Here is a 27,307-nt window from a genome sequence, read left to right as displayed (position 1 = left end):
GAGAGCCCATCTCTTCTATTGGTGTTGCTGTAATAAAGGTCAGGCTGTTCTGAAAGACACATTGATCGGTGTTCCTCACACCTCACTGACCCTAACAGCACACACAGTCAGACACTCTCTCTCTCGCTCTACACAGCATGGTTGATAGTGGACTCTATCGAGAGAGAGTTCTGCTGAGTAATGGGACCACACACACTAGATAAAATGGAGGACGGAACACAGAATGACCCGGCAGCAGACAGACAGTGTTTTAACTATTTATTACAGTAAACATTTGATTGAAACCAGCCAACAGGTTTAAATAGAAATAAACAGAGAAGTATAAAACAAAATCATTAGATAGCCTTTAAATCACCCTGCGGTACATTAAAATATCATAAACGTTTACTTATAAAGATAAGAAACAAGCCTGCTCAGATGAACTAGCCCTTCTCTAACAAGGACCCACCACCATGGCATTATGACTGGCATTATAACTGTTTATGACACTTATTACAGTGTTAGGAAGTCCTCATGATGGCGAGAATGTTATAGATAAATGTGATATGATTTGAAACATGATCTACATGGCACTGTAGTAACTGGAGGTAATACAATATGATAGAGTAATATGGGAATGAGAAAGAAGGGAATGAAGGGAGGAGTTGAGTGTTTGAGTAAAGAGTCGAATGTAAGAGTGGCAGTGTTGGTTAGAAACTGTAGCTTAATCTCTCTTCTCCTCTAGTGAATCTTGTCTGTCTGTCTGTCTGTCTGTCTGTCTGTCTGTCTGTCTGTCTGTCTGTCTGTCTGTCTGTCTGTCTGTCTGTCTGTCTGTCTGTCTGTCTGTCTGTTATTGGGCATCCCGCTGGAAAAATCAACATGATATAAAAGTAGAGCAACTGACAGAAATCTCTTTTTTTTTACGTTTAATTATAGTTATTAACAAAAATAACTTCAACAATGTCTCCCCTAAAGAATAAAAATGTCCGTAGCAACTCTCAGCACCCAGAACCAACTCAGCTACTTGAGATAGACTAGAACAAAGCTGACTGAAATGTAAAACTAAACCATGTAAATAAAATGTAAACAGGACAACATATACAGCTGAAATACTCAACAAGTATTTATATGTCTGTAATGCACAAGTTAAAGTGGTTATTAGATGAGAAAGGAGATTAAATGTCCTCTGTTGCCCCCATGTGGTCAGGGCTAGTACTACACTCAGTAAAAACCAACACAATACAGTCTGGAATCCTAACTTTGGTCCCTCAACAGATAAGGTTTATGGCAAATTAATTGATATTTATGATCAAATCTTTGGCAAAACAATACAACTTTAAAGATACATAAACTGTAAACATATAGTTAGTGTATACAGTACATATAGTGATGATGTTCATATTGAACAATGTAATCATGTATACTGCCAGTTCCAGCACATACAGAAACAGAGGGGACCTCTTGACCAATCATATACTCTGTTACTGGCACCTGTTTCGCTCTTCTCTCATATTGGACGGAGGGAGTAAGGCACTGATTGATAGATTGGTGATTGATTGATGGTTAGTCAGATGTTAGTGAGAATGTTGCTGGTCACCATGGAGACGGTGAGCGTGCCTGGGAGGTCGTTGTCTTGGTGATTACCCTTGTCCCTCAGGTGGACGGTAACCTGCTGGGGGTCGCCGGGGTCAGAGGTCAAACTGACCTGACCCAGGAAGGAATCCATCAACACGTTGTGGTTATACACCTGGAGGATGAATAAAGTTGTACTGACTTTAATTGAGAGAACGGTTACTTATTGAAACAACCCAAATGTTCACTCTACTTTAACTCCACCCCCCCAGCCCAGTCTCCTCACCTCTATCAGTATAGGCTGGTTAGTTCTCTTCCTGTAGAATAGAGCCTTGGTGTCAAAGGTTGGGCTGCGGGTGTTTTTATAGACCGCAGAACGAACCTTCTCCCCCTCACAACGAATGATCACATATGGGTCTGACGCTGCAACACACATACAGACTGTCAGTAGGAGAAGAGAGGAGAAGATAGGAAAAGGACCAGACCAGAGAAGAAAAGGGAACGGACAGAGAGGGGAGAGAAGAAAGGTTTGTATACCTCCATCAGAGTCTTGTCCAGCCAGTCCATCTGCTCTGTGGACATGAATCTGAGTGACCAGGGAAGGGAAGCCACACAGTCCTGACCAACACGTCGGGGCTGGCTGATCTAGGGTTAACTCTCTATGGGGGGGAGAGAGAGGGCAAGATAATGAGGAGAGTGAGTGAGTGAGTGAGTGAGTGAGTGAGTGAGTGAGTGAGTGAGTGAGTGAGTGAGTGAGTGAGTGAGTGAGTGAGTACCTGCAGTCAGCGGGGACGTCAGTGAAGATGCGTAACAAGAGGTCTCCTTCCAGAGCGGGGTCAAAGGTTGTGGGTATGACAACGTAACGACCCTCCTTCAGGGAACAGCGTAGGAACACACACCTGGAGTTGATGTACACACTCCCACACACCTTCTGCTGCCGAGTGTGCATACGGTACTGCCTGTTCAACTCCACCTACACACACACAATAATTTGAATGAACACATTAATAAGACTTTCACACACATTCATTTTAATGAACACATTAATAAGACTCACACACACACACTTCTCACCCGGTGTATCTCGAAGCCTATAGCCAGGTTTTCTCCCTTCCCCTCTTTAGGTCTGGCTCTCTTGTCTGTCTGCTGTAGACATACCAGCACCTCATCCTCTGGCTTCTTCACGTTGAACACATACTGCAGGGAGACACACACACACACACACACACACACACACACGTCCTATAAATTAACACACACACACACACACACACACACACACACACACACACACACACACACACACACACACACACACACACACACACACACACACACACACACACCCTCCCCCCATCCCTACCCCTACCTGTGGGTTCTGTATGAAAGTGTGTTTGTTGTTGGTGCAGCCCCCGGCGCGGTTGCAAAGCGGGTTGTCATGGTTGCGCCAGGCACCCTTTAGAGAGCCCTCCTCCCAGGTCTTGTGGAGAGACAGGTAGGAAGTGTTGATCAGACGACACATGATCAAATCACTGAAGTACTGACAGAAGTCATCAAATGTCATCCTGGGTGGGGATTGAGGGGGAGGGGGGGGGCAGGAAAAGGGAAGTCATCAAGCTTCATCCTATGGCCATCCATTTTCTCAGCCGTGTGGAGGAAAGGTTAGGGGTCATGGCTAGAGGTCATAGGTTAGAACTCACCAAAATTCTCCATCGTCCTGCACAATCACTCCGATCTTCTCTCTTTCACTCTTACTCACCTTCCCCCACTCCTCTGAGCTGAGAGAGAGAGGAGAGAGGAGAGAGGAAAGAGAGGGAGAGAGGAGAGAGAGAGAGAGGAGAGAGGAGAGAGGAAAGAGAGGAGAGAGGAGAGAGAGAGAGAGGAGAGAGGAAAGAGAGGAGAGAGGAGAGAGAGAGAGGAAAGAGAGAGAGAGGAGAGAGGAAAGAGAGGAGAGAGGAGAGAGGAAAGAGAGGAGAGAGGAAAGAGAGAGAGAGGAGAGAGGAGAGAGGAGAGAGGAAGAGAGGAGAGAGAGGAGAGAGGAGAGAGAGAGAGGAAAGAGAGTAGTTGTTGCAGAGTGGTTCTCTATCGCTCAGTGTTTCTCTGAAGGGTGTTCTGTGTGAAATAATGCTACCAGAACAGAACTGATACAGTAGAGGAGTCAAGGTTCTGAGACATGGACATCAACAGCGGCTCACATGGAGTTTCCCCTAGACCTTTTGGTGCCGAGATCATTTTGGGAATTTTCCTATGATACAATTTAAAACTGTAAATTAAACAAACATTCTAAGAGGAATGAACCATCAATCTGTGCTAAAGATCTGTTCCCTGTTGGCCAACAATACCTCTCTCCACCAGCAGAGGGAGCAGTGAGTCAGGAACTGGTCAATATACACACACCCCCCCATCTGGGGGTATTTAAAAAAACTATATATGGAAGCTCATTTACTGATTTCTACACAATTTAAAACTGTAAAATTCTATTTGGAGAGCAGAAAAAAAGCAACATTTACTCCAGTATTAGCTGCCTGCTACGCACTAGCTCAGTACCAGGATTACAACTCTAGTTTAGTTTCATGTCAAGTCAAACAGCAGTTACCGAGCCAAAGCCATCTACTACAGCGGTCTCCAGTTCTGTGTTGAAAAAAGTCACGCTGTTCCCTGCAAATGCATCGATGTGCTTTCCACAGAGAGGAAGAGGCAAAGCGAGAGGTTTCACTCGCAAAGTAATTAAAGAGCAGCAGTAAAAAATAACAATATATACAGGAGGGTGCCGGTACAGAGTCAATGTGCGGGGGCACCGGTTAGTGGAGGTAGTATGGGGGCCGGGGGGGGGCAATGCAAATAGTCTGGGTAGCCATTTGACTAGATGTTCAGGAGTCTTATAGCTTGGGGGTAGAAGCTGTTTAGAAGCCTCGTGGACCTAGACTTGGCTCTCCGGTACCGCGTGCCGTGCGGTAGCAGAGAGAACAGTCTATGACTAGGGTGGCTGGTGTCCTTTTCTTCCTCTGACACCGCCTGGTATAGAGGTCCTGGATGGCAGGAAGCTTGGCCCCAGTGATGTACTGGGCCGTTCCCACTACCCTCTGTAGTGCCTTGCGGTCTGAGGCCAAACAGTTGCCATACCAGGCAGTGATGCAACCAGTCAGGATGGTGCAGCTGTAGAGCCTTTTGAGGATCTGAGGACCCATGCCAAATCTTTTTAGTCTCCTGAGGGGGAATAGGTTTTGTCGTGCCCGCTTCACGACTGTATTGGTGTGCTTGGACCATGTTAGTTTGTTGGTGATGTGGACACCAAGGAACTTGAAGCTCTTAACCTGCTCCACTACAGCCCCATCGATGAGAATGGGGGCATGCTCGGTCCTCTTTTTCCTGTAGTCCACAATCATCTCCTTTGTCTTGATCAAGTTGAGGGAGAGGTTGTTGTCCTGGCACCACATGGCCAGGTCTCTGACCTCCTCCCTATAGGGTGTCTCGTTGTTGTTGGTGATCAGCCCTACCACTGTTGTGTCATCTGCAAATTGAATGGTGGTGTTGGAGTCGTGCAGTCATGAGTGAACAGGGAGTACAGGAGGGGGCTGAGCACACACCCCTGAGGGGCCCCTGTGTTGAGGATCCGCGTGGCGGATGTGTTGTTACCTACCCTTACCACCTGGGGGCGGCCAGTCAGGAAGTCCAGGATCCAGTTGCAGAGGGAGGTGTTTAGTCCCAGGGTCCTTAGCTTATTGATGAGCTTTGAGGGCACTATGGTGTTGAACGCTGAGCTGTAGTCAACGAATAGCATTCTCACATAGGTGTTCCTTTTGTCCAGGTGGGAAAGGGCAATGTGGAGTGCAATAGAGATTGCATCATCTGGAGATCTGTTGGGGCGGTATGCAAATTGGAGTGTCCTTGGGTTTCTGGGATGATGGTGTTGATGTGAGCCTTGACCAGCCTTTCAAAGCACTTCATGGCTACAGACGTGAGTGCTACGGGTCGGTAGTCATTTAGGCAGGTTACCTTAGTGTTCTTGGACACAGGCACTATGGTGGTCTGCTTAAAACATGTTGGTATTACAGACTCAGACAGGGAGAGTTTTTGAAAATGCGAAGACACTTGCTAGTTGGTCAGCGCATGCTTGCGGTACACGTCCTGGTAATCAGTCTGGCCCTGCGGCCTTGTGAATGTTGACCTGTCTAAAGATCTTACATCGGCTGCGGAGAGCGTGATCACACAGTATTCCGGTACAGTTGGTGCTCTCATGCATGTTTCAGTGTTATTTGCCTCGAAGCGAGCATAGAAGTAGTTTAGCTCGTCTGGTAGGCTTGTGTCACTGGGCAGCTCTCGGCTGTGCTTCCCTTTGTAGTCTGTAATGGTTTGCAAGTCCTGCCACATCTGACTAGCGTCAGAGCCGGTGTAGTATGACTCGATCTTAGTCCTGTATTAACACTTTGCCTGTTTGATGGTTCATTGGAGGGCATAGCGGGATTTCTTATAAGCTTCCGGGTTAGATTCCCGCTCCTTGAAAGCGGCAGCTCTAGACTTTAGCTCGGTGCGGATGCTGCCTGTAATCCATGGCTTCTGGTTGGGGTATTTACGTACGGTCACTATCTGACCACTTTATTATTGATCGAGTCACTGGTGCTTCGTGCTTTAATTTTTGCTTGTAACCAGGAATCAGGATGGAATTATGGTCAGATTTGCCAAATGGAGGGCGAGGGAGAGCTTTGTATGCGTCTCTGTGTGTGGAGTATAGGTGGTCCAGAGTTCTTTTCCCTCTGGTTGCACATTTAACATGCTGATAGAAATTTGGTAAAACTGATTTAAGTTTCCCTGTATTTAAGTCCCCGGCTACTAGGAGCCGGGGACCACAAGTTTTCTTGTTTGCTTATGGCGGAATACAGCTCTTTCAATGCTATCTTAGTGCCAACCTCTGACTGAGGTGGTATGTAAACAGCTATGAAGAATACAGATGAGAACTCTCTCGGTAGGTAGTGTGGTCTACATCTTATCATGATATACTCAACCTCAGGGTAGCAATAGCTCAATATTTCCTTAGATATAGTGCACCAACTGTTATTTACAAAAATACATAGTCCGCCGCCCCTTGTCTTACCAGACGCAGCTGTTTGATCCTGCCGGTACATCATATAACCAGCCAGCTGTATGTTGATATTGTTGTCGTTCAGCCACAACTCTATGAAGCATAAGATGTTACAGTTTTTATGTCCCGTTGGTAGTTTAATCTTCCCAGTAACTCGTCGATTTTATTGTCCAAAGATGGCACGTTTGCTAGCAGAATTGAGGGAAGTGGGGGTTTATTCGATCGCCTTCGAATTCTCAGAAGGCAGCCTGCTCTCCTGCCTCTCTTTCTCCGCCTCCTCTTCACGCAGATCAAGGGGGTCGAGGCCTGTTCCTGAGGGAGCCGTATATCCTCCGCCTCGGGCTCGTCAGAGTCGTGAAAGAAGACAAAGGATTCTGCTAGTCCCTGGTGAGTATTCGCAGTCCTGATGTCTAGAAGTTCTTTCAGCCATAAGAGACAGGAGCGGCACCATTATGTACAAAATGAGTAAAAAAATACAACGCAGATAAACGAACAAAAAACACAATCGGTTGGGGGCACGTAAAATGTCTGCCTTCTGCTCTCCATAAAGCCAACCAGCCATACAAATTGCGTTCCCTCCCGCTCCCAGGTATCCGCATGGTCCTAAAGTCAGAAGGTTAACGCCACTAAAGTGCATTTGCCTTTTAATTCGGGATTTGAATGATTTTCGTAGCCTATTTTAAATTGTTGGTGTTGAGCTAGCTAGGATATGGCGGCTGTCATTCCCAATTGACGCCTCTGCACATACTCTTCTCCCCCACTACCAGGCCAGGTCTTCCTTATGAAAGAGGTCTTCTGACCTCAATAGGACTTGTTGTATAACTAAAGGTAAATAACAAACATTTTAAAACCTACCTGTCGCTCCAGGCACCGTTCCACTCTTTCTCTCCCCAGGGGTTTCGGAGTCGTATCATTGTGAGTTTGTCGGACTTGAAGTAAGCCATGAGGCCGTGGCCCAGCCGGACCTTTCTAACATCTGTCACAGCATAGGCATGACCCTTCACCAGACCACAGGCCAGACGAGCCTCCATCTCTGCTGAACTGGCCGCCTGCAGGGAGTGGTGAAGGGTTAGGATTCTAGGTGTGTGTGTGTGTGTGTGTGTGTGTGTGTGTGTGCGCGCATCTGTGTGTGTTATACCCGTATGGAGGCGCTGATGAGGCCTCCTCTGTTGTGGACCTTGAGGACTCTGTCGAACAGCACTGAGCGTTTCTCCTTGTCCGTACTCAACCCTTCCTCCAGTAGGTCCAAGGGCTCCGAGACGCCACCCGTAAAATCCACCAACGCATCCGCTGTGTTGCCCCCGTCCAATGCCTCATAACACCCATACATCCTACACACACACACACACACACACACACACACCTCAGCAAAAGCAACACAGTCCTACACAAACACAACAGTCCATCTATAGTACTAACTTGGCGTAGGCCTTCTCTGCCAGGGCGCTCCAGAACTCGTTACTGTCATTGGAGTGACAATACACCAAGTTGCCGTTCGAAGTGGGCAACCGGTCGTCGATGACAACATCCACCCATTCTCCAAAGCGCCAGAAGCGGAAGTGGAAAATTCCGGCATAAGATTCCGGCTTGTGCTCATCCCATTCCTGGTCCTTATGGTCCGGGATCACCTGGGAGGGAGATAAGATGCTCAGAACACGTCAGAGCTGCATGGCCTGGCTGGTCTAGAGGCAATGCTGCAGCCTCCGGCACACGTCTTTAGTATGGTCATGGCTTCAAATCCGTCCAACTGCCCTTTGATACAATCTCTCTCCAAATTTCCCCACTACCAGTCTCTCTCACTATCTGCTCAATACAAATCTGAAAAATCACAGCTAACTTAAACAAGTAACCACCTAGTGCATCATAACAACCAAACCAAAATGTACACACCACACACACACACACACACACACACACACACAGCCAGCCAGCTAGCCAGCAAGCATTTGGGAATATTAATAACCAGCCCATCCAGCTATGACCAACCAGCTCTCAGAAGCTCTCAGGAAAATCCCTGGTTCCTCTTCTGATGTCATCACTTCCTGTTGCCTAGCGCCACCACACTCCCTCCTCCCCCTCCTCACTTCTGTTCTCCATCCCTTCCTCACTGTACATGCCACACAATCAATAGTCCCAACCAGAGAACCAACTCAACCATATTACCCTCTGGGAAAGGGAGGGGAAAGAGATGGCATAAGAGACAGAGGGGGAGAGGAACAGAGCGAAACTATCTGCAGACACAGACACACAGACAGAAACAGATATCCATCCAGACAGACAGGCAGGCCTCGTTCCCTCCCCATCAGAGAAAGATGAGCTCTCAGACAGGCACAGACCCGGCCGTGGCCCCCTCATCTGGCTCAGCCATGGAGCTACGCTTTGCAGAGGACACTTCTCTCACTGAGGTAAGACTGTTCACATGGTTGAGATGAGGTTGAGATGTGGTTAAGATGAGGTTGGTGGTTGAAATAGCACAATCGATGGTTCAGTTGGTTGCAAGTTTGATTCTTGCATGGGTCAGATATACTGAGCAATGATGTAATAATGCCTTCACCGTAAGTCACTTTAGAAAAACGTATTTTCAAGTAGACATGCAAAATTCAAAATTGGCTTCTGCTATGTGTAGTAGTTTGGTACTGTCTTAAATATGTGCTTATCTGGGGCCACCTGAGTGGCGCAGTGGTCTAAGGCACTGCATCGCAGTTGCTAGCTGTGCCACTAGAAATTCTGGATTCGAGTCCCGTCTCTGTCACAGCCAGCCGCGACCGGGAGACCCATGGGGCGGCGCACAATTGGCCCAGCGTCGTCTGGGTTAGGGGAGGGTTTGGCCGGCAGGGATGTCCTTGTTCCATCGCGCTCTAGTGACTCCTGTGGCAGGCCGGGTGCAGTGCACACTGACACGGTCGCCAGGTCCACGGTGTTTCCTTCGACACATTGGTGCTGCAGGCTTCCAGATTAAGTGGGCGTTGTGTCAAGAAGCAGTGCGGCTTGGCTGGGTCGTGTTTTGGGGGACGCACGGCTCTCGACCTTCGCCTCCCTCGAGTCCGTATGGGAGTTGCAGTGATGAGACAAGACTAACTACCAATTGGATTCAATGAAATTGGGGAGAAAAGGGGGTAAAAAAAAACAAAGTAGCCTATTTACTGACAAATGCATGGACAGTTTTCAGGAGTCGACTTGTACTGAATGGTATCTGCGTCTGAGTATCCAGTATGTCCAGCATATTATAGTTCTACTATTATAAAAAGTATTATTATTCTACAATGTGATTCGCAGGTGTGTCCAGTCTCTGCAGCAGAGTGGGCAAAAGTGCGGTTATATTATAGTATTACTATATTATGATTACATTATTAATATGGTTATTATTGTTACTAGGTAATGCAGCTGCGTGTCCAGTCCCTGCAGCGGAGCGGTCAGAAGCGACAGGAGGGGGAGCGGTTGCTCCTCCCCCACGAGGCCATTTACCGTCTGGACTTCTCCAATCAGAAGCTGACGTTCGTCCACTGGGCGGTGTCTCTGATTGGTCATGGCAGAGTGACCGTCACAGGGATCTCCCAGCTCTGGACCCCTGACCTCACACACCTGATGACCCGGCAGCTTCTTGAACCCGTCGGAACATTCTGGCGGAACGCTGGTGACCCGGAGGACTCGCCCCTCAAGTGTCTGGAGGCGGACATCCAGGAGTTTGGGGAGCGAATCGCGGAGCTGGCAAAGGTCCGCAAGGTCATGTACTTCCTGCTTGCCTTCAAGGAGGGGGCGGAGGCTGACAAGGTCAGCATCTCCATGGAGTTCAATCAGGCCTGACCTACAAACCTTAAAGGATACTTCTGGATTTTGGCAATGAGGCCCTCTGGATACCAAAGTGTGTACTTTTCTGTGTAAAGTATGAAGGAAGATAGAGGTAGTTTTGCGAGCCAATGCGAACTAAATTTTGGGCAATGACTGGAAGTCTATGGGTAACATTAGTTAGCACTGGCTCGTGAAACTACATCTAACTTCCTTCATACTGGACACAGAGACATACAAATTGTAACCACAAGTTCATCCGACTCTGGGGAAGTAGATAAAGGGCCTCATTCCCAAAATCCCGAAGTATCCCTTTAACTGCTTCCTCTTCCCCGTTTAACTGCTTCCTCTTCCCTCTACTCCTCTAGTCTCCATCTCTCCATTCTAAGGAAATGCCTTCTACTACAGCCAGTCTAGGTTGGACCAGTCTACACTCCTCTCCCTATGCCCCCCGCCCACACACACTGAGTCCCATCTCTCATCTGTGTGTGCATATGTACTTCCTTCCTGAGCATCTATCTAGCTTTCTATCTATGCATGTCAGTCAACAAGCTGCTAGAAACCATGTTTTGAAGGTAAAGTAGTTACACAGTAGGCTGCAAAATCACAAACTATAGATATAGGTAACTACCAAAATAAAGGAAACACCAACATAAAGGTCTTAATAGGGCGTTGGGTCACCACGAGAGGCCAGCACAGCTTCAATGAACCTTGACATAGATTCTACAAGTGTCTGGAACTCTATTGGAGGGATGCAACACCATTCTTCAACAAGAAATTCTATAATTTGGTGTTTTGTTGATGGTGGTGGAAAACGCTGTCTCAGTCGCTCCAGAATTCATACATGACTAAGTATGATCTTAATTGCTTAATTAACTCAATTAATATACTTATTAATCCCATATTTACTCAAGTGTTTCTTTTATTTTGGCAGTTAGCTGTACATTTTGGCAGTTAACTGTACATTTATATTGAAAACCTGAATGATATGAATAGCTTGTTCTGATCCTTCTTTATAGGAAATATTAGAGAACCAATGCTGCAATGTAACTCCAACCATATTCACTTTGCATGAAATATCACAACAATATACTGTAAACTGGCCATGTCCTCTACTGCTGTCCAATAAAGAGCTGTAGGTACTCTGTTCTGCTGTGTTTGTGTTAATGGACAGGGCAGGGGACAGCTGTAGGTACTCTGTCCTGCTGTGTTTGTGTTAATGTACAGGGCAGGGGACAGCTGTAGGTACTCTGTCCTGCTGTGTTTGTGTTAATGGACAGGGCAGGGGACAGCTGTAGGTACTCTGTCCTGCTGTGTTTGTGTTAATGGACAGGGCAGGGGACAGCTGTAGGTACTCTGTCCTGCTGTGTTTGTGTTAATGGACAGGGCAGGGCAGGGGACAGCTGTAGGTACTCTGTCCTGCCGTGTTTGTGTTAATGGACAGGGCAGGGGACAGCTGTAGGTACTCTGTCCTGCTGTGTTTGTGTTAATGGACAGGGCAGGGCAGGGGACAGCTGTAGGTACTCTGTCCTGCTGTGTTTGTGTTAATGGACAGGGGACAGCTGTAGGTACTCTGTTCTGCTGTGTTTCTGTTAATGGACAGGGCAGGGGACAGCTGTAGGTACTCTGTCCTGCTGTGTTTGTGTTAATGGACAGGGCAGGGGACAGCTGTAGGTACTCTGTTCTGCTGTGTTTGTGTTAATGGGCAGGGGGGCAGGGGACAGCTGTAGGTAGTCTGTTCTGCTGTGTTTGTGTTAATGGACAGGGCAGGGGACAGCTGTAGGTACTCTGTCCTGCTGTGTTTGTTTTAATGGACAGGGCAGGGGACAGCTGTAGGTACTCTGTCCTGCTGTGTTTGTGTTAATGGACAGGGCAGGGCAGGGGACAGCTGTAGGTACTCTGTCCTGCTGTGTTTGTGTTAATGGACAGGGGACAGCTGTAGGTACTCTGTTCTGCTGTGTTTGTGTTAATGGACAGGGCAGGGGACAGCTGTAGGTACTCTGTTCTGCTGTGTTTGTGTTAATGGACAGGGCAGGGGACAGCTGTAGGTACTCTGTCCAGCTGTGTTTGTGTTAATGGACAGGGCAGGGGACAGCTGTAGGTACTCTGTCCTGCTGTGTTTGTGTTAATGGACAGGGGACAGGATAGACATGGCTTAGCCTCAGGCTACAGTAGCTACAGTAGCTACGGTTGCTGTTCATTCATAGGGAAATCAATACACACACACTTTCCCTCCCTCTCTCACACACACAAATGGTAGACTACATACCAGAAGGCAAAAGTAACACTTTAGAGAGACAGACAGACGGACAGACAGAGACAGAGAGAGACAGAGAGAGACAGGGAGAGACACACAGACAAACAGACAAAGACAGAGAGAGACAGAGACAGAGAGACACAGACAGACAGACAAAGACAGAGAGAGAGCGAGAGCGAGAGAAATAGTGTGTTAATGAGAGTGATCCGGAGCACATACATTATAGCAGCAGCCTCCCTGTGGATTAATAACAGTGTGCGTGTGTGTTGGGGTAGAGGGGAGAGTAGGAAGGTACAGTTTGGTCCAATTAATAATACCATCTCTGTGTTAACGAGCTGCTTCTAGAACACATCGTTACTGACTCTTGATAGAACATGTCGTTAAACACCGGGACTAAACAACCATTAATTAATCCACACACACACACACACACACACACACACACACACACACACACACACACACACACACACACACACACACACACACACACACACACACACACACACATAACAACAATTATGTATTCCCTGGGAGCTAACAATAACAGTCATGATGGTGCAGGTGTAACAGAGGTAGTTTAGTTAGGACAAGTAACCTTGCCTGAGGCTTTAGCTCAGCGGACTAACACAGTACCGGACACTAGGTTGGTCAACAGTCCCAGCTCAAGGACAGAGCTTTCTCCAGAGAGCCTGCATTAAGACGAAGACGCACCATAATGAACGTTGGTTGTGTGCAGTAGATCACCTTCTGGTTGTCGACTAACAGTCGCACTTCAACATGTAGAATCATCCGGGAAATGAACAGAAAATGCTTAGAAGTCTTCATCAGACCGGTGTGTTTAGCACTCTCCTGCCAGCTCTGTCTCTGGGGTGAAATATGCTCTCCAACCCAACAGCAGCTGTTGTCTCAGTGACAGACCCTCTGTTGTTCAGGAAATGGAGAAACATAATAAACCTGCTCAGTTGTTTCAGATGAAAGATCAGAGCCCTCTCTGTAATGTGATGGTTTAGTGAGGTAGGGGTACGGAGTTATATCATGCCAGTAACATCAGTCCACAGCTTGAAATATCGCCAATGGCGCTGCCCAATTGGTACCTTTTCATTGTCAAGCAGGGCAGCCATGTGTGCTTGTGAAGCAAAGGACTACTATTTTGAGCCATTGCACAGACAGGGACAATGGAGAAGGTGAACCTGTTAGCAACACAGTGACGTCCTTCACACTAGGAGCCAGGGGTATGGAGCCAGGGGTATGGAGCCAGGGGTATGGAGCCAGGGGTATGGAGCCAGGGGTATGGAGCCAGGGGTAAGGAGCCAGGGATAAGGAGCCAGGGGTAAGGAGCCAGGGGTAAGGAGCCAGGGGTATGGAGCCAGGGGTATGGAGCCAGGGGTATGGAGCCAGGGGTATGGAGCCAGGGGTATGGAGCCAGGGGTATGGAGCCAGGGGTAAGGAGCCAGGGGTAAGGAGCCAGGGGTAAGGAGCCAGCGGTATGGAGCCAGCGGTATGGAGCCAGCGGTATGGAGCCAGCGGTATGGAGCCAGCGGTAAGGAGCCAGGGGTAAGAGGCCAGGGGTAAGAGGCTGGTGGAAAGTGGAGGAAAGTTGAACACAAAAAGTTGAGACCAGTGGGACTAATGCAAATGATTCAAAAAACACACACTGCCATCTCAGAAGGGCCACACCACCACACACACGAACACAAAAACACACACTGCCATCTCAGAAGGGCCACACCACCACACACACCGAACACAAAAACACACACTGCCATCTCAGAAGGGCCACACCACCACACACACGAACACAAAAACACACACTGCCATCTCAGAAGGGCCACACCACCACACACACGAACACAAAAACACACACTGCCATCTCAGAAGGGCCACACCACCACACACACACAAAGACAAAAACACACACTGCCATCTCAGAAGGGCCACACCACCACACACACACACGAACACAAAAACACACACTGCCATCTCAGAAGGGCCACACCACCACACACACACGAACACAAAAACACACACTGCCATCTCAGAAGGGCCACACCACCACACACACACGAACACAAAAACACACACTGCCATCTCAGAAGGGCCACACCACCACACACACACGAACACAAAAACACACACTGCCATCTCAGAAGGGCCACACCACCACACACACACGAACACAAAAACACACACTGCCATCTCAGAAGGGCCACACCACCACACACACACGAACACAAAAACACACACTGCCATCTCAGAAGGGCCACACCACCACACACACACGAACACAAAAACACACACTGCCATCTCAGAAGGGCCACACCACCACACACACACGAACACAAAAACACACACTGCCATCTCAGAAGGGCCACACCACCACACACACACGAACACAAAAACAAACACAAGCCACTCCTCCAAATAGGAGTCGGAAATGATAATAAACTCCAAGTCATTCCGTGTGAGTGTGTGTGTGAGTGTGTGTGTGCATGCTTGTCACACACCCAAGACAAACAAACACACTACATGCACACGGCCAGGGAGTCTTACCTTTTGCCACAGAGCTTCTCTGGATGCCAGGGAGGAGCATGCAGCTACGAACCAACAGTTCCCCAGCTGGCCCTGGAGGAGGTCATGAGCACTGATACCATTCACAAACAACTTGGGGTTATCACACAGCTCCTATAGAGAAGAGACAACATGGGGTTATCACACAGCTCCTATAGAGAAGAGACAACATGGGGTTATCACACAGCTCCTATAGAGAAGAGACAACATGGGGTTATCACACAGCTCCTATAGAGAAGAGACAACATGGGGTTATCACACAGCTCCTATAGAGAAGAGACAACATGGGGTTATCACACAGCTCCTATAGAGAAGAGACAACATGGGGTTATCACACAGCTCCTATAGAGAAGAGACAACATGGGGTTATCACACAGCTCCTATAGAGAAGAGACAACATGGGGTTATCACACAGCTCCTATAGAGAAGAGACAACATGGGGTTATCACACAGCTCCTATAGAGAAGAGACAACATGGGGTTATCACACAGCTCCTATAGAGAAGAGACAACATGGGGTTATCACACAGCTCCTATAGAGAAGAGACAACATGGGGTTATCACACAGCTCCTATAGAGAAGAGACAACATGGGGTTATCACACAGCTCCTATAGAGAAGAGACAACATGGGGTTATCACACAGCTCCTATAGAGAAGAGACAACATGGGGTTATCACACAGCTCCTATAGAGAAGAGACAACATGGGGTTATCACACAGCTCCTATAGAGAAGAGACAACATGGGGTTATCACACAGCTCCTATAGAGAAGAGACAACTTGGGGTTAAAGCTAGATTTACAATACTAAGGAATGTTTCATGTGAATTAGAGTTCAGTGCAGTCTGAGTGCATGCATTTGTATCAAATTGTACATTTAAATGAAATGAAGGGAGGAGGGGATAACATGGGATTAACACACAGAGGGGAGGGTGGGAGAGAGAGAGAGAGAGGGACAGAAGCAGAGAGAGAAAGAGGGGGGGTGCAAACAAGAGAAATGACAAGGATATTAGGCTAACCCTCCCTTTCCCCAATTAAAATTCAATTCTAAATCAACAGTCAAAAGAACAAGTTTATGAGATGCATCTGAGTAGAAACCAAGAGAACCATTAGTGATAAAGATCTCTTCCTCTCCTCCGTCCATCCATCCATCACTCTATCCTTGTTAATTAATGGCACTCAGAGAGTGTTTTATGTGGCTGTGCTGCTCTCTCTGAGCTGACCACTAATGGCAGGCTGGGGTGAAGGGAGGGTTTCCCAACAGTCTGGGTGCGTCTCAACTTGCACCCTATATAGTGCGCTAACTACGACCAGGGCCCAAATGGGAACATAGGTGCCACTAGGGACCTCTAGAACCACAGATCATTAAGTCCCTTCTCCACCCGCTCCATCCCTCAGCCCCAGCAGAGAGCAGCCTCTCTGGGCAACGTGTGGTAGGACATAGGGCAGGGCGATATGGCCAAAATATCATATAACAGTATTTTAATTTTTTACTGTATTTTTAGTTTTTGAATAATAAAAGTACATTTGCTTTATGAGTAGTGAGTGATCCTAGGGTGGCAACACATATATTCTAAGTGATTTCAACAAGTCTTTCTCCATTCTGATTGTTTTATACTGTTCAATTGAACCAAGAATAATTTTCTGCATTTTCATCCATTTCCGGCAGTCATTTGAGATCATTTCCACACTGCAACGCAGGGCTGCACGATATGGGCAAACAATCTAGACCTTATTTTTTAACAAATGTTGCAATTGCGAATTGACTTGCGATTTACAGCAAAACACTTGGGTGAACTGTTGGAATCATGGAAATAATGATTATTCTAATTCTATAGTTAGAATATAATAGTGGGAACTTTGAATACAGTGTTGTTTGACATGATAATGAATGAAAATGCCAGGAAGGTGATATTGTGACAGGCTAGGAACCAAAGTGTTGATAAGTGTTTCCTAGGGGACCCTATAATCTTTAGCTACATTGAATGTTTTCTCTTAGCTACTTCATGTAGCAAACATTTTTGCTTTGCGTATTCCTCTTTGATTTAGAAGATACATGCTGATTAGGTCTACACCATCACTGTTATTATCAGGCTGTATAGCTAATTACGTTTGCTCTGACTCAGTACAGTGTTTATTAGCTAGCTAGTGATTTGCATTAGTGGCTAACAAGATTTAGGCCCAACTTGCTAAGAAAATACAAACTTGCTGTTGGCAGATGTAAGAAACACAAACTAATAGTGTAATTATAGAACACTAGTTGATTTATAATAAGAAGCAAAGTGAAAATAGCATCGTTGTCATCAACATTGTTGCATGTGCTGCATTGACCATGCAGACTGAACACAAGTGTCTCGTGGTTGAGGAACAAGAAATGTGCTCCTTGAGTGACAGAGGGCGGGGCTAGGTCTGTGTGGAAAGTGGCATGAGAGAGAGAGAAGAGAGCTGAGAGATATGACTCAAGTAGCAAAGTAAACCATAAAAATGGACGGTGCACCAGGTGTATCACATTTAACAAACCAAACAATCAAATACCATTATAGAAGGTATAGTAAAAACCCAAACCAGTCTGTGCATCAATACCGGTATATCGTGAAATATGGTACACTGCCCAGCCCAAGGAGGACAGTACCAGGCTGGGGTGGTGATGTAGGCCCTGGAGCAGGACCAGAGGAGGAAGAGGAGAAGCAGGCCTGACCACACTAAGCTACTATTTGGGACTGTACTAGACACTGCTATAACTAGAGGTTAACTGGGGGATCAGAGGTCTTGTGAAAGACATTGGTGATAAAAACCTCTGGTACACTCCCAAAGAAGATCAGTAAGTCTAACACACTGTAGGGTGGCTCTTTTCTCAACCCTTTCCATGGTTCGCTGCTCTAACCACACACCACCACACCCTACCCGCGTTTTCTCTGAGCCAGGGGCCCTCCTGAGGAATCTCACTGGGTGAGAAGTAACCTTTTGCCTTGGGCTTGATCAGCTGCTGTGTTGGAGCAAGGCTGGAGGAAAAACAGGAATACAATAGATATATTATCTATGAGTAATACCTTTACACCACGGCTTTATTTACTGGTCCAACCAGTCCTGCTGTTACACCCTCCCTTACCTGGACAATTATACTGTAACCATAGCTGTAGAATAATAGCAGAGTATAAAGAAAGTAGAACATATCATGGGAGCGGGATGTACTGTAACATCTCTCTCTCTCTCTCTCTCTCTCTCTCTCTCTCTCTCTCTCTCTCTCTCTCTCTCTCTCTCTCTCTCTCTCTCTCTCTCTCTCTCTCTCTCTCTCTCTCTCTCTCTCTCTCTCTCTCTCTCTCTCTCTCTCTCTCTCTCTCTCTCTCTCTCTCTCTCTCTCTCTCTCTCTCTCTCTCTCTCTCTCTCTCTCTCTCTCTCTCTCTCTCTCTCTCTCTCTCTCTCTCTCTCTCTCTCATATATATATATATGTGTGTTGCAATAGTGTTTCCATCTATCGGCAGTGATAACATACTGGTCACCTGATCTTAACTACTACCTCTCCTACTGGTCACCTGATATTAATGTACCCACACACTGTTTGAAGGGTTCATAGAGAGGAACATTTCATCCTCTAATTCCCCCCCCCACTCTATCTGAAAATCCGTGAGATAATAAACAAACTCTCAGTCGGATGCTTATTCAAACACTTTAACTCTAGGGCTGGCACAATTACTGTATAACCATGTAACCGACAGTTATGGGTGAAGGCAGTCATGAAAATAATCTGTGATAACATGGACTCTTCAAAACTGTGATTTTCAAACACTATGAGAATCGCGGTGATGTGGGGAACAAGAAAATACCCTCACTCTGGTTAGAAACTCTTTGTTTTGAACATCACTGTTTTTGACTTTTAATCCTACCCTGTGGTGACAGCTTTTTTCTTAGGACCTTTCTTCTCTTTTTAACCACAGATCATAGAAACACACCAGTTTCACATCATGTAGACACTGGTTTGGTGCTGAAGAGGATGAATATGAAGGTTGAAAAGTGGCAGAATTGCCCTTTAACTCCCCCCCCCCCACACACACACACCCCTCCCGTCAGTGTGTGGTACCTTAGGTCTCTTCCAGGTGATGGTTCCTATGCTGTTGGTCTTGTAGAACAGAGACTGGTCCGTAGCCGGAAACACAGAGTCTTCAAACAGGACCCGACGCTGCTGGCACTTCTTACGCAGGGAGGAGTAGCCCTGGCCTTCAAATGGCACCACCATCACCCTGCTGGAACACATCAGCAAAACACTGGTTCTCATACGACACAACCATCTCCCTGGAACACACACAGTTACAGACAAACAAGTCCAAATAGTGTAAAAAAATGATATTTTCAGGATGGAAAAACACTTTTAGTGTAAACTTAAACGACTAAAACCAGACAAAGCATGTAGAAATTATAACGGACCTATAATGTTATAATTATATAAATAAGAGAGAACTAACAGTCCCCTACATAAAAGCTAGATAATCAGGGAGAATTAAAAACAATGAATTTAGCAGTATTGATTTTGCTATTATGTTTGAACAAAAGAACACTGCATTAGTCATGGGGAAATGCATAGAATGGCTGGATATTAGCTTCCATTGCCACGCCGACCACCTAAGCCACTTTTGATCCAGAAAAAAAACTGATATTGGTAATGGTAGCACAGGAGGTTGGTGGCACCTTAATTGGGGAGGACGGGCTCGTGGTAATGGCTAGAGAAGAATGTTATCAAATAAATTAAACATGGTTTCCATATGTTTGGTGCCATTTCATTCACTCCGTTCAGGCCATTATCCCCTCAGTAGCCTGTGAATGGTAGTTACCGTAGCTTAAAGGCTACATTTTTCTGGTGGGGAGTCTATTATCAGATTTATGCCCAGAAGAGGGAAAACGAGAGAAGGATGTGTGTGAGAGTGACAGAGACCCATTATCTCTTCTACACTGACTCCTCCCATTGAAAGTAGAGAAAAAGAACCACCGTTGTTCAAGGATATCCTCTTTTTCAACACACACAGCACGTCACACCATAACAACATTAGTCTCCAGTCACGTGACAGTTTACCAATGGATCACTGGGAGTAACCAGCTCCAACTCCAATGTTAGATCAGAGGTTACCAGACCTTTTAGCATAGTGGGCTTTTAAAGTCTGAAGTTTTTTACCATTGAGTCTGTCTGCTAAACACACAAATTGCTGCTGTTCACTGGTCAGACAGTCAGCAGGACTCTCTTGTAGTCATGGAAATGCTTATGGGATGTAGCCAGGCAGTGTAATCATGTTAGTGTTAGAGAGAGAACACACACCACACACACACACACACACACACACAGAGTTTACCATAGACAAGGAGCGGGGTGAAGGGAGTGGTCGGTTCACAACAGCTAGAAGTACACTGAACAAAAATATAAACGCAACATATAAAGTGTTGGTCCCATATTTCATTAGCTGAAATAAAATTTGTTTACATCCCTCTAAGTGAGCATTTCTCCTTTACCAAGATAATCCATCCACCAGACAGGTGTGGCATATCAAGTAGCTGATTCAACAGCATGATCATTACACAGGTGCAGCTTTGTCACACAACACAATGCAACAGATGTCTCAAGTTTAAGGAAGTGCGCAATTGGCATGCTGACTGCAGGAATGTCCACCAGAGCTGTTGCCAGAGAATCTTATGTTAATTTCTCTACCATAAGCCGCCTCAAACGTCGTTTTAGAGAATTTGGCGGTACGTCCAACCGGCATCACAACCATAGAATACGTGTAACTATGCCAGACCAGGACCTCCACATTCAGTAAAATCTTTGAAAATGTTGCGTTTATATTTTTGTTCAGTATACACTAATAGTTTGGATAACCTTAATTATTATTATGTATAGAATTGTATCGTTATTTAAAAAAACATTTTATGTGATGCACACTGCAGAGACCACCGGAAGAAGAATTATCACTGAATTATCACAGTCAATTATTGTAAAGTTTGTTTCTGTGTCAATTAATCCCATAAACAATGGGTTTGCCAACTGGTGATTTGACACAAAAATAAAATGTAATTCATTCACTCACTACAGGAATACTGTATGCAGTTCAGTCAACTCCTTTTACTCTCTGTTCCGAACGTGCTAGACGGCCAGTTCGTATAACCTTTAGCTGTACCCTTATCCTACTTCTCCTCTGTCCTCTGGTGATGTAGAGGTTAATCCAGGTCCTGCAGTGCCAGGTGCGCTCATTTGTTGACTTCTGTAACCATAAAAGCCTTGGTTTCATGCATGTTAACATTAGAAGCCTACTCCCTAAGTTTGTTTTACTCACTGCTTTAGCACACTCTGCCAACCCGGATGTCTTAGCCGTGTCTGAATCCTGGCTTAGGAAAACCACCAAAAACTCTGAAATCTCCATCCCTAACTATAACATTTTCCGCCAAGATAGAACTGCCAAAGGGGGCGGTGTTGCAATCTACTGCAAAGATATCCTGCAGAGTTCTGTCTTACTATCCAGGTCTGTACCCAAACAATTCAAGCTTCTACTTCTAAAAATTCACCTTTCCAGAAACAAGTCTCTCACTGTTGCCGCTTGCTAAAGACCCCCCTCTGCCCCCAGCTGTGCCCTCGACACCATATGTGAATTTATTGCCCCCCATCTATTGTCTGAGCTCGTGCTACTAGGTGACCTAAACTGGGACATGCTTAACACCCCGGCCATCTTACAATCTAAGCTTGATTCCCTCAATCTCACACAAATGATCAATGAACCTACCAGGTACAACCCCAAATCCGTAAACACGGGCACCCTCATCCTAACTAACTCGCCCTCCAAATACACCTCTGCTGTTTTCAATCAAGATCTCAGCCTCATTGCCTGCATCCGTAATGGGTCTGCAACCAAACGACCACCCCTCATCACTGTCAAACGCTCCCTACAACACTTCTGCGAGCAGGCCTTTCTAATCAACCCGGCCGGGGTATCCTGGAATGACATTAACCTCATCCCGTCAGTAGAGGATGCCTGGTTATTCTTTAAAAGTGCCTTCCTCACCATCTTAAATAAGCATGCCCCATTCAAAAAAATGTAGAACTAGGAATAGATATAGTCCTTGGTTCACTCCAGACCTGTCTGCCCTTGACCAGCACAAAAACATCCTGTGGCATTCTGCATTAGCATCAAATAGCCCCTGTGATATGCAACTTTTCAGGGAAGTTAGGAACAAATATACACAGGCAGTTTGAAAAGCTAGCCTTAGCTTTCCTAACAGAAATTTGCATCCTGTAGTACACTCAAAAATGTTCTGGGACACTGTAAAGTCCATGGAGAATAAGAGCACCTCCTCCCAGCTGCCCACTGCTCTGAGGCTAGGAAACACTTACCACCGATATATCCACTATAATTGAGAATTTCAATAAGCATTTCTCTACGGCTGGCCATGTTTTCCACCTGGCTACCCCTACCCTGGTCAACTGCCCGGCACCCTCCACAGCAACCCGCCAAAGCCCCCCACCATTTCTCCTTCACCCAAATCCAGATAGCTGATGTTCTGAAAGAGCTGCAAAATCTGGACCCCTACAAATCAGCTGGGCTAGACAATCTGGACCCTCTCTTTCTAAATGTATCTGCCGAAATTGTTGCAACCCCTAGACCCAAACTGCTACAGACCTATATCTTTCCTACCCTGTCTTTCTAAGGTCTTCGAAAGCCAAGTTAACAAACAGATTACCGACCATTTTGAATCCCACCGTACCTTCTCCGCTATGCAATCTGGTTTCCGAGCTGGTCATGGGTGCACCTCAGCCACGCTCAAGGTACTAAACGACATCATAACCACCATCGATAAGAGACATTACTGTACAACCGTATTCATCAACCTGGCCAAGGCTTTCGACTCTGTCAATCACCACATTCTTATTGGCAGACTCGACAGCCTTGGTTTCTCAAATGATTGCCTCGCCTGGTTTACCAACTACTTCTCTGATAGAGTTCAGTGTGTCAAATCGGAGGGCCTGTTGTCTGGACCTCTGGCAGTCTCTATGGGGGTGCCACAGGGCTCATTTCTCGGGCAAATCTCTTCTCTGTATACATCAATGATGTCGCTCTTGCTGCTGGCGATTCTCTGATCCACCTCTTCGCAGACGACATCATTCTGAATACTTCTGGCCCCTCTTTGCACAGTGTGTTAACTAACCTCCAGACGAGCTTCAATGCCATACAACTCTCCTTCCGTGGCCTCCAACTGCTCTTAAACGCAGGTAAAACTAAATGCATGCTATTCAATCGACCACTGCCCGCACCTGCCCACCCGTCCAGCATCACTACTCTGGACGGCTCTGACTTAGAATATGTGGACAACTACAAATACCTAGGTGTCTGGTAAGACTGTAAACTCTCCTTCCAGACTCACATTAAGCATCTCCAATCCAAAATTAAATCTAGAATCGGCTTCCTATTTTGCAACAAAGCATCCTTCACTCATGCTGCCAAACATACCCTCGTAAAACTGACCATCCTACCGATCCTCGACTTCGGCAATGGTATCTATAAAATAGCCTCCAACACTCTACTCAACAAATTGGATGCAGTCTATCACAGTGCCATCCGTTTTGTCACCAAAGCCCCATACACTACCCACCACTGCGACCTGTACGCTCTCGTTGGTTGGCCCTCGCTTCATACTCGTCGCCAAACCCACTGGCTACAGGTTATCTACAAGTCTCTGCTAGGTAAAGCCCCGCCTTATCTCAGCTCACCGGTCACCATAGCTTCACCCACTCGTAGCACGCGCTCCAGCAGGTATATCTCTCTGGTCACCCCCAAAGCCAATTCCTCCTTTGGTCGCCTTTCCTTCCAATTCTCTGCTGCCAATGACTGGAACGAACTGCAAAAATCTCTGAAGCTGGAGACTCATATCACCCTCACTAGCTTTAAGCACAAGCTGTCAGAGCAGCTCACAGATCACTGCACCTGTACATTGCCCATCTGTAAACAGCCCATCTATCTACCTACCTCATCCCCATACTGTATTTATTTATTCATCTTGCTCCTTTGCACCCCAGTATCTCTACTTGCACATTCATCTTTTGCACATCTACCATTCCAGTGTTTAATTGCTATATTGTAATTACTTCGCCACCATGGCCTATTTATTGCCTTATCTTACCTCATTTGCACTCACTGTATATAGACTGTTTTCTTTTGTTCTACTATATTATTGACTGTATGTTTTGTTTATTCCATGTCTATCCCACACTCATCATGTATCACTCTCTCACTCTTTGTACAGTGCATTTGGAAAATATTCAGACCCCTTGACATAACATTTTATTACATTACAGCCTTATTCTAAAATGTATTAAATTGTTGTTGTTTTTCCCCCCTCAATCTACACCCAATACCCCATTATGACAAAACAAAAACAGGTTTATAAAAAAAAAATGTAAAAGTGAAATATCACATCTACATAAGTATTCAGACCCTTTACCAAGTACTTTGTTGAAGCACCTTTGACAGAGATTACAGCCTCGAGTCTTCTTGGGTGTGACGCTACAAGCTTGGCACACCTATATTTGGTGAGTTTCTCACATTCTTCTCTGCAGATCCTCTCAAGCTCTGTCAGTTGGACGGGGAGCGTCGCTGCACAGCTATTTTTAGGTTTCTCCAGAGATGTGCGATCGGGTTCGAGTCCGGGCTCTGGCTAAGCCACTCAAGGACATTCAGAGAGTTGTCCTGAAGCCACTCCTGTGTTTGTCTTGGCTGTGATTAGGGTCATTGTCCTGTTGGAAGGTGAACCTTCGCCCCAGTCTGAGGTCCTGAGCGCTCTGGAGCAGGTTTTCATCAAGGATCTTTCTGTACTTTGCTCCATTCATCTTTCCCTTGATCCTGACTAGTCTCCCAGTCCCTGCCGCTGAAAAACATCTCCACAGTATGATGCTGCCACCACCATTCTTCACCGTAGGGATGGTGCCAGGTTTCCTCCAGACGTGACGCTTGGCATTCAGGCCAAAGAGTTCAATCTTGGTTTCATCAGACCACAGAATCTTGTTTATCATGGTCTGAGAGTCCTTTAGGCAGTGGTGTAAAGTACTTACAGTACCAGTCAAAAGTTTGGACACACCTACTTTATTTTGACTATTTTCTACAGTGTAGAATAATAGTGAAGACATCAAAACTATGAAAGAACACATATGGAATCATGTAGTAACCAAAAGTGTTAAACAAATCAAAATATATTTTAGATTTTAGATTCTTCAAAGTAGCCACCCTTTGCCTTGATGACAGCTTTGCACACTTTTATTTATTTAATTTTTATTTAACTAGGCAAGTCAGTTAAGAACAAATTCAAATTTACAATGAAGGCCTAACCTGGACGACGCTGGGCCAATTGTGGGCTGCCCTATGGGACTCCCAATCACGGCGGGTTTTGATGCAGCCTGGAATCGAACCAGGGTCTGTAGTGACCACTGCGCCACTCGGGAGCCCAAGGCTGTATTGTTGTCTCTACCTTCTTGCCCCTTGTGATGTTGTCTGTGCCCAATAATGTTTGTACCATGTTGTTGTCATGTTTTGTTGTTGCCATCTTAGGTCTCTCTTTATGTAGTGTTGTCTCTCTTGTCGTGAAGTGTGTTTTGTCCTATGTTTATATTTTATTTATTTTTAATCCCAGCACCCATCCCTGCTGGAGGCCTTTTGCCAGGCCGTCATTTTAAATAACAATTTGTTCTTAACTGACTTGCCTAGTTAAATAAATAAAAAAATAATGGAGCGAGCGTCACATTAGTCTGTAACAATCTGCTAGCTACTCTAACCACAACACCAACCCAATGTTAGCGGAGGGTGTGACATGGTACAGACTGAAATGACAGAGACAAACTATACTACAACCGTCGCTGTTCACAGTTCAGTCCCCATTTACTATACTCAAGAGTATAGGACTGCACTGAATAGTTGAGTCCTACATGACTCATCAGGCTTTAGAACTTGTACTGAGGAGAAATGAGGTGGGGATGGAGAGAGAAAGTCAGGATTCATAACAGACCTCCACAGCCTGGGACAAAGGTAGTAGCTCTGCTCAGTAAGTCTAAACACATTTTACAGACTGCAGCTGCTGGGGGGAAAGAAAGTGTATATTCTGCTTTCCAGCGAGTAAACTAAGCATATCAACCACACCCACAAGTAGATAGTAGACTATTGAACTGAACTAACGTCAAAACGTGTTTTATACTTGCTGAAGACACAGCAGTTGGTAGCCAAGTAAAACTCAAATCCACGATGTAGTGTACTTCACATCAACGGAGTTGCGCTACATCTAGTGTGGGCTCCGTCATCGCATAAATAAATAAATAAATATATATATATATATATATATATATATATGCCTATATTTGTTTTTAATACTGCTTTTGTCCTGTGTAAATGTGGGCTATTTTTGTGGGTGTTGAAATAAGTCGTTTTTTTATTTAAAAAAAAATATTATGTAACTTCCGCGCTCCCACTCGCTTCTTCACTCTCGTCTTCGCTCAACTCCGTTGATGTGAAGTAGGACTACATGGTGGAATATAATTTAACTTGGCTAGCAGTTGGTAAAATCGTATGCTCTAGAAAAGTTGAAATACATTCACACAGAGACAAACATATGCATAATTGCTGTAGGCTATGCTCTACAAAAGTTTAAATAAGTTCATTCATCGTCATACATTTCCGTAAAACCGACTGGCTGCTTTAATTTGGGCTAGTTTACCTTGGAAGAGTTGACTCCCTCGGTGACGTATTCGTTTCTCTCCGGTACTACTGGGGCTTCAGTCGGTGAGACCCCCTGTTCGGAGGCTGCTCTTCTGATGCACGAGCTCCTCAGGGCTCGCTTGCAGTCTCTATCTCACTCTCTTTTTCTCTCTCACACACAGGGGAGGGCTGAGCTCTAGCTACTCCTGTTCCCTGATCATGTTGATCAGAAACATGTGGTCTATTTTAGTGTCGACTAGACCTACTGCTCCAATGACATGATCAAGTTGAATCAAAGCTATTGAAAATGTTAATTGGAGACTACTGATTTTCACATAAACCATTTGAGAATAAATC

At 45.9% G+C, this 27,307-nt stretch overlaps 2 protein-coding genes across 6 annotated transcripts; one reads left to right on the top strand and one right to left on the bottom strand.

The window, feature by feature from the left end:
- Positions 1–245: 245 nt before the first annotated feature.
- On the bottom strand, positions 246–27,289 carry LOC106581014 (calpain-5). Of its 5 annotated transcripts, none has more exons than XM_045703709.1 (13): positions 26,970–27,289; positions 19,321–19,532; positions 15,228–15,359; positions 8,051–8,259; positions 7,770–7,962; positions 7,487–7,680; positions 3,252–3,329; positions 2,921–3,116; positions 2,626–2,748; positions 2,328–2,524; positions 2,089–2,210; positions 1,838–1,974; positions 246–1,726 (listed from the first exon to the last, which is right to left on the bottom strand). In XM_045703709.1, the coding sequence occupies exons 2-13, from the start codon at positions 19,513–19,515 to the stop codon at positions 1,547–1,549; spliced, it is 1,956 nt and encodes a 651-aa protein (XP_045559665.1). In that variant the 5' UTR covers positions 19,516–19,532; positions 26,970–27,289; the 3' UTR covers positions 246–1,546. The 5 variants fall into 5 exon arrangements, with proteins under 5 accessions (XP_045559665.1, XP_014018145.1, XP_014018144.1 ...); XM_014162670.2 differs by having other exon boundaries at positions 19,321–19,480; positions 26,970–27,287; XM_014162669.2 differs by having other exon boundaries at positions 19,321–19,483; positions 26,970–27,286.
- LOC106581015 (olfactory marker protein-like) lies at positions 8,786–11,087 on the top strand. The gene is made up of 2 exons (XM_014162671.2): positions 8,786–9,036; positions 10,007–11,087. Exons 1-2 carry the CDS (start codon positions 8,944–8,946, stop codon positions 10,433–10,435), a joined length of 522 nt encoding a protein of 173 aa, XP_014018146.1. The 5' UTR covers positions 8,786–8,943; the 3' UTR covers positions 10,436–11,087.
- Positions 27,290–27,307: the final 18 nt, after the last annotated feature.

This window comes from Salmo salar, chromosome ssa20 (genome assembly GCF_905237065.1).
Source record: "Salmo salar chromosome ssa20, Ssal_v3.1, whole genome shotgun sequence".
Lineage (NCBI taxonomy): Eukaryota > Metazoa > Chordata > Actinopteri > Salmoniformes > Salmonidae > Salmo > Salmo salar.
This window is presented reverse-complemented; position numbering and strand designations above follow the sequence as displayed.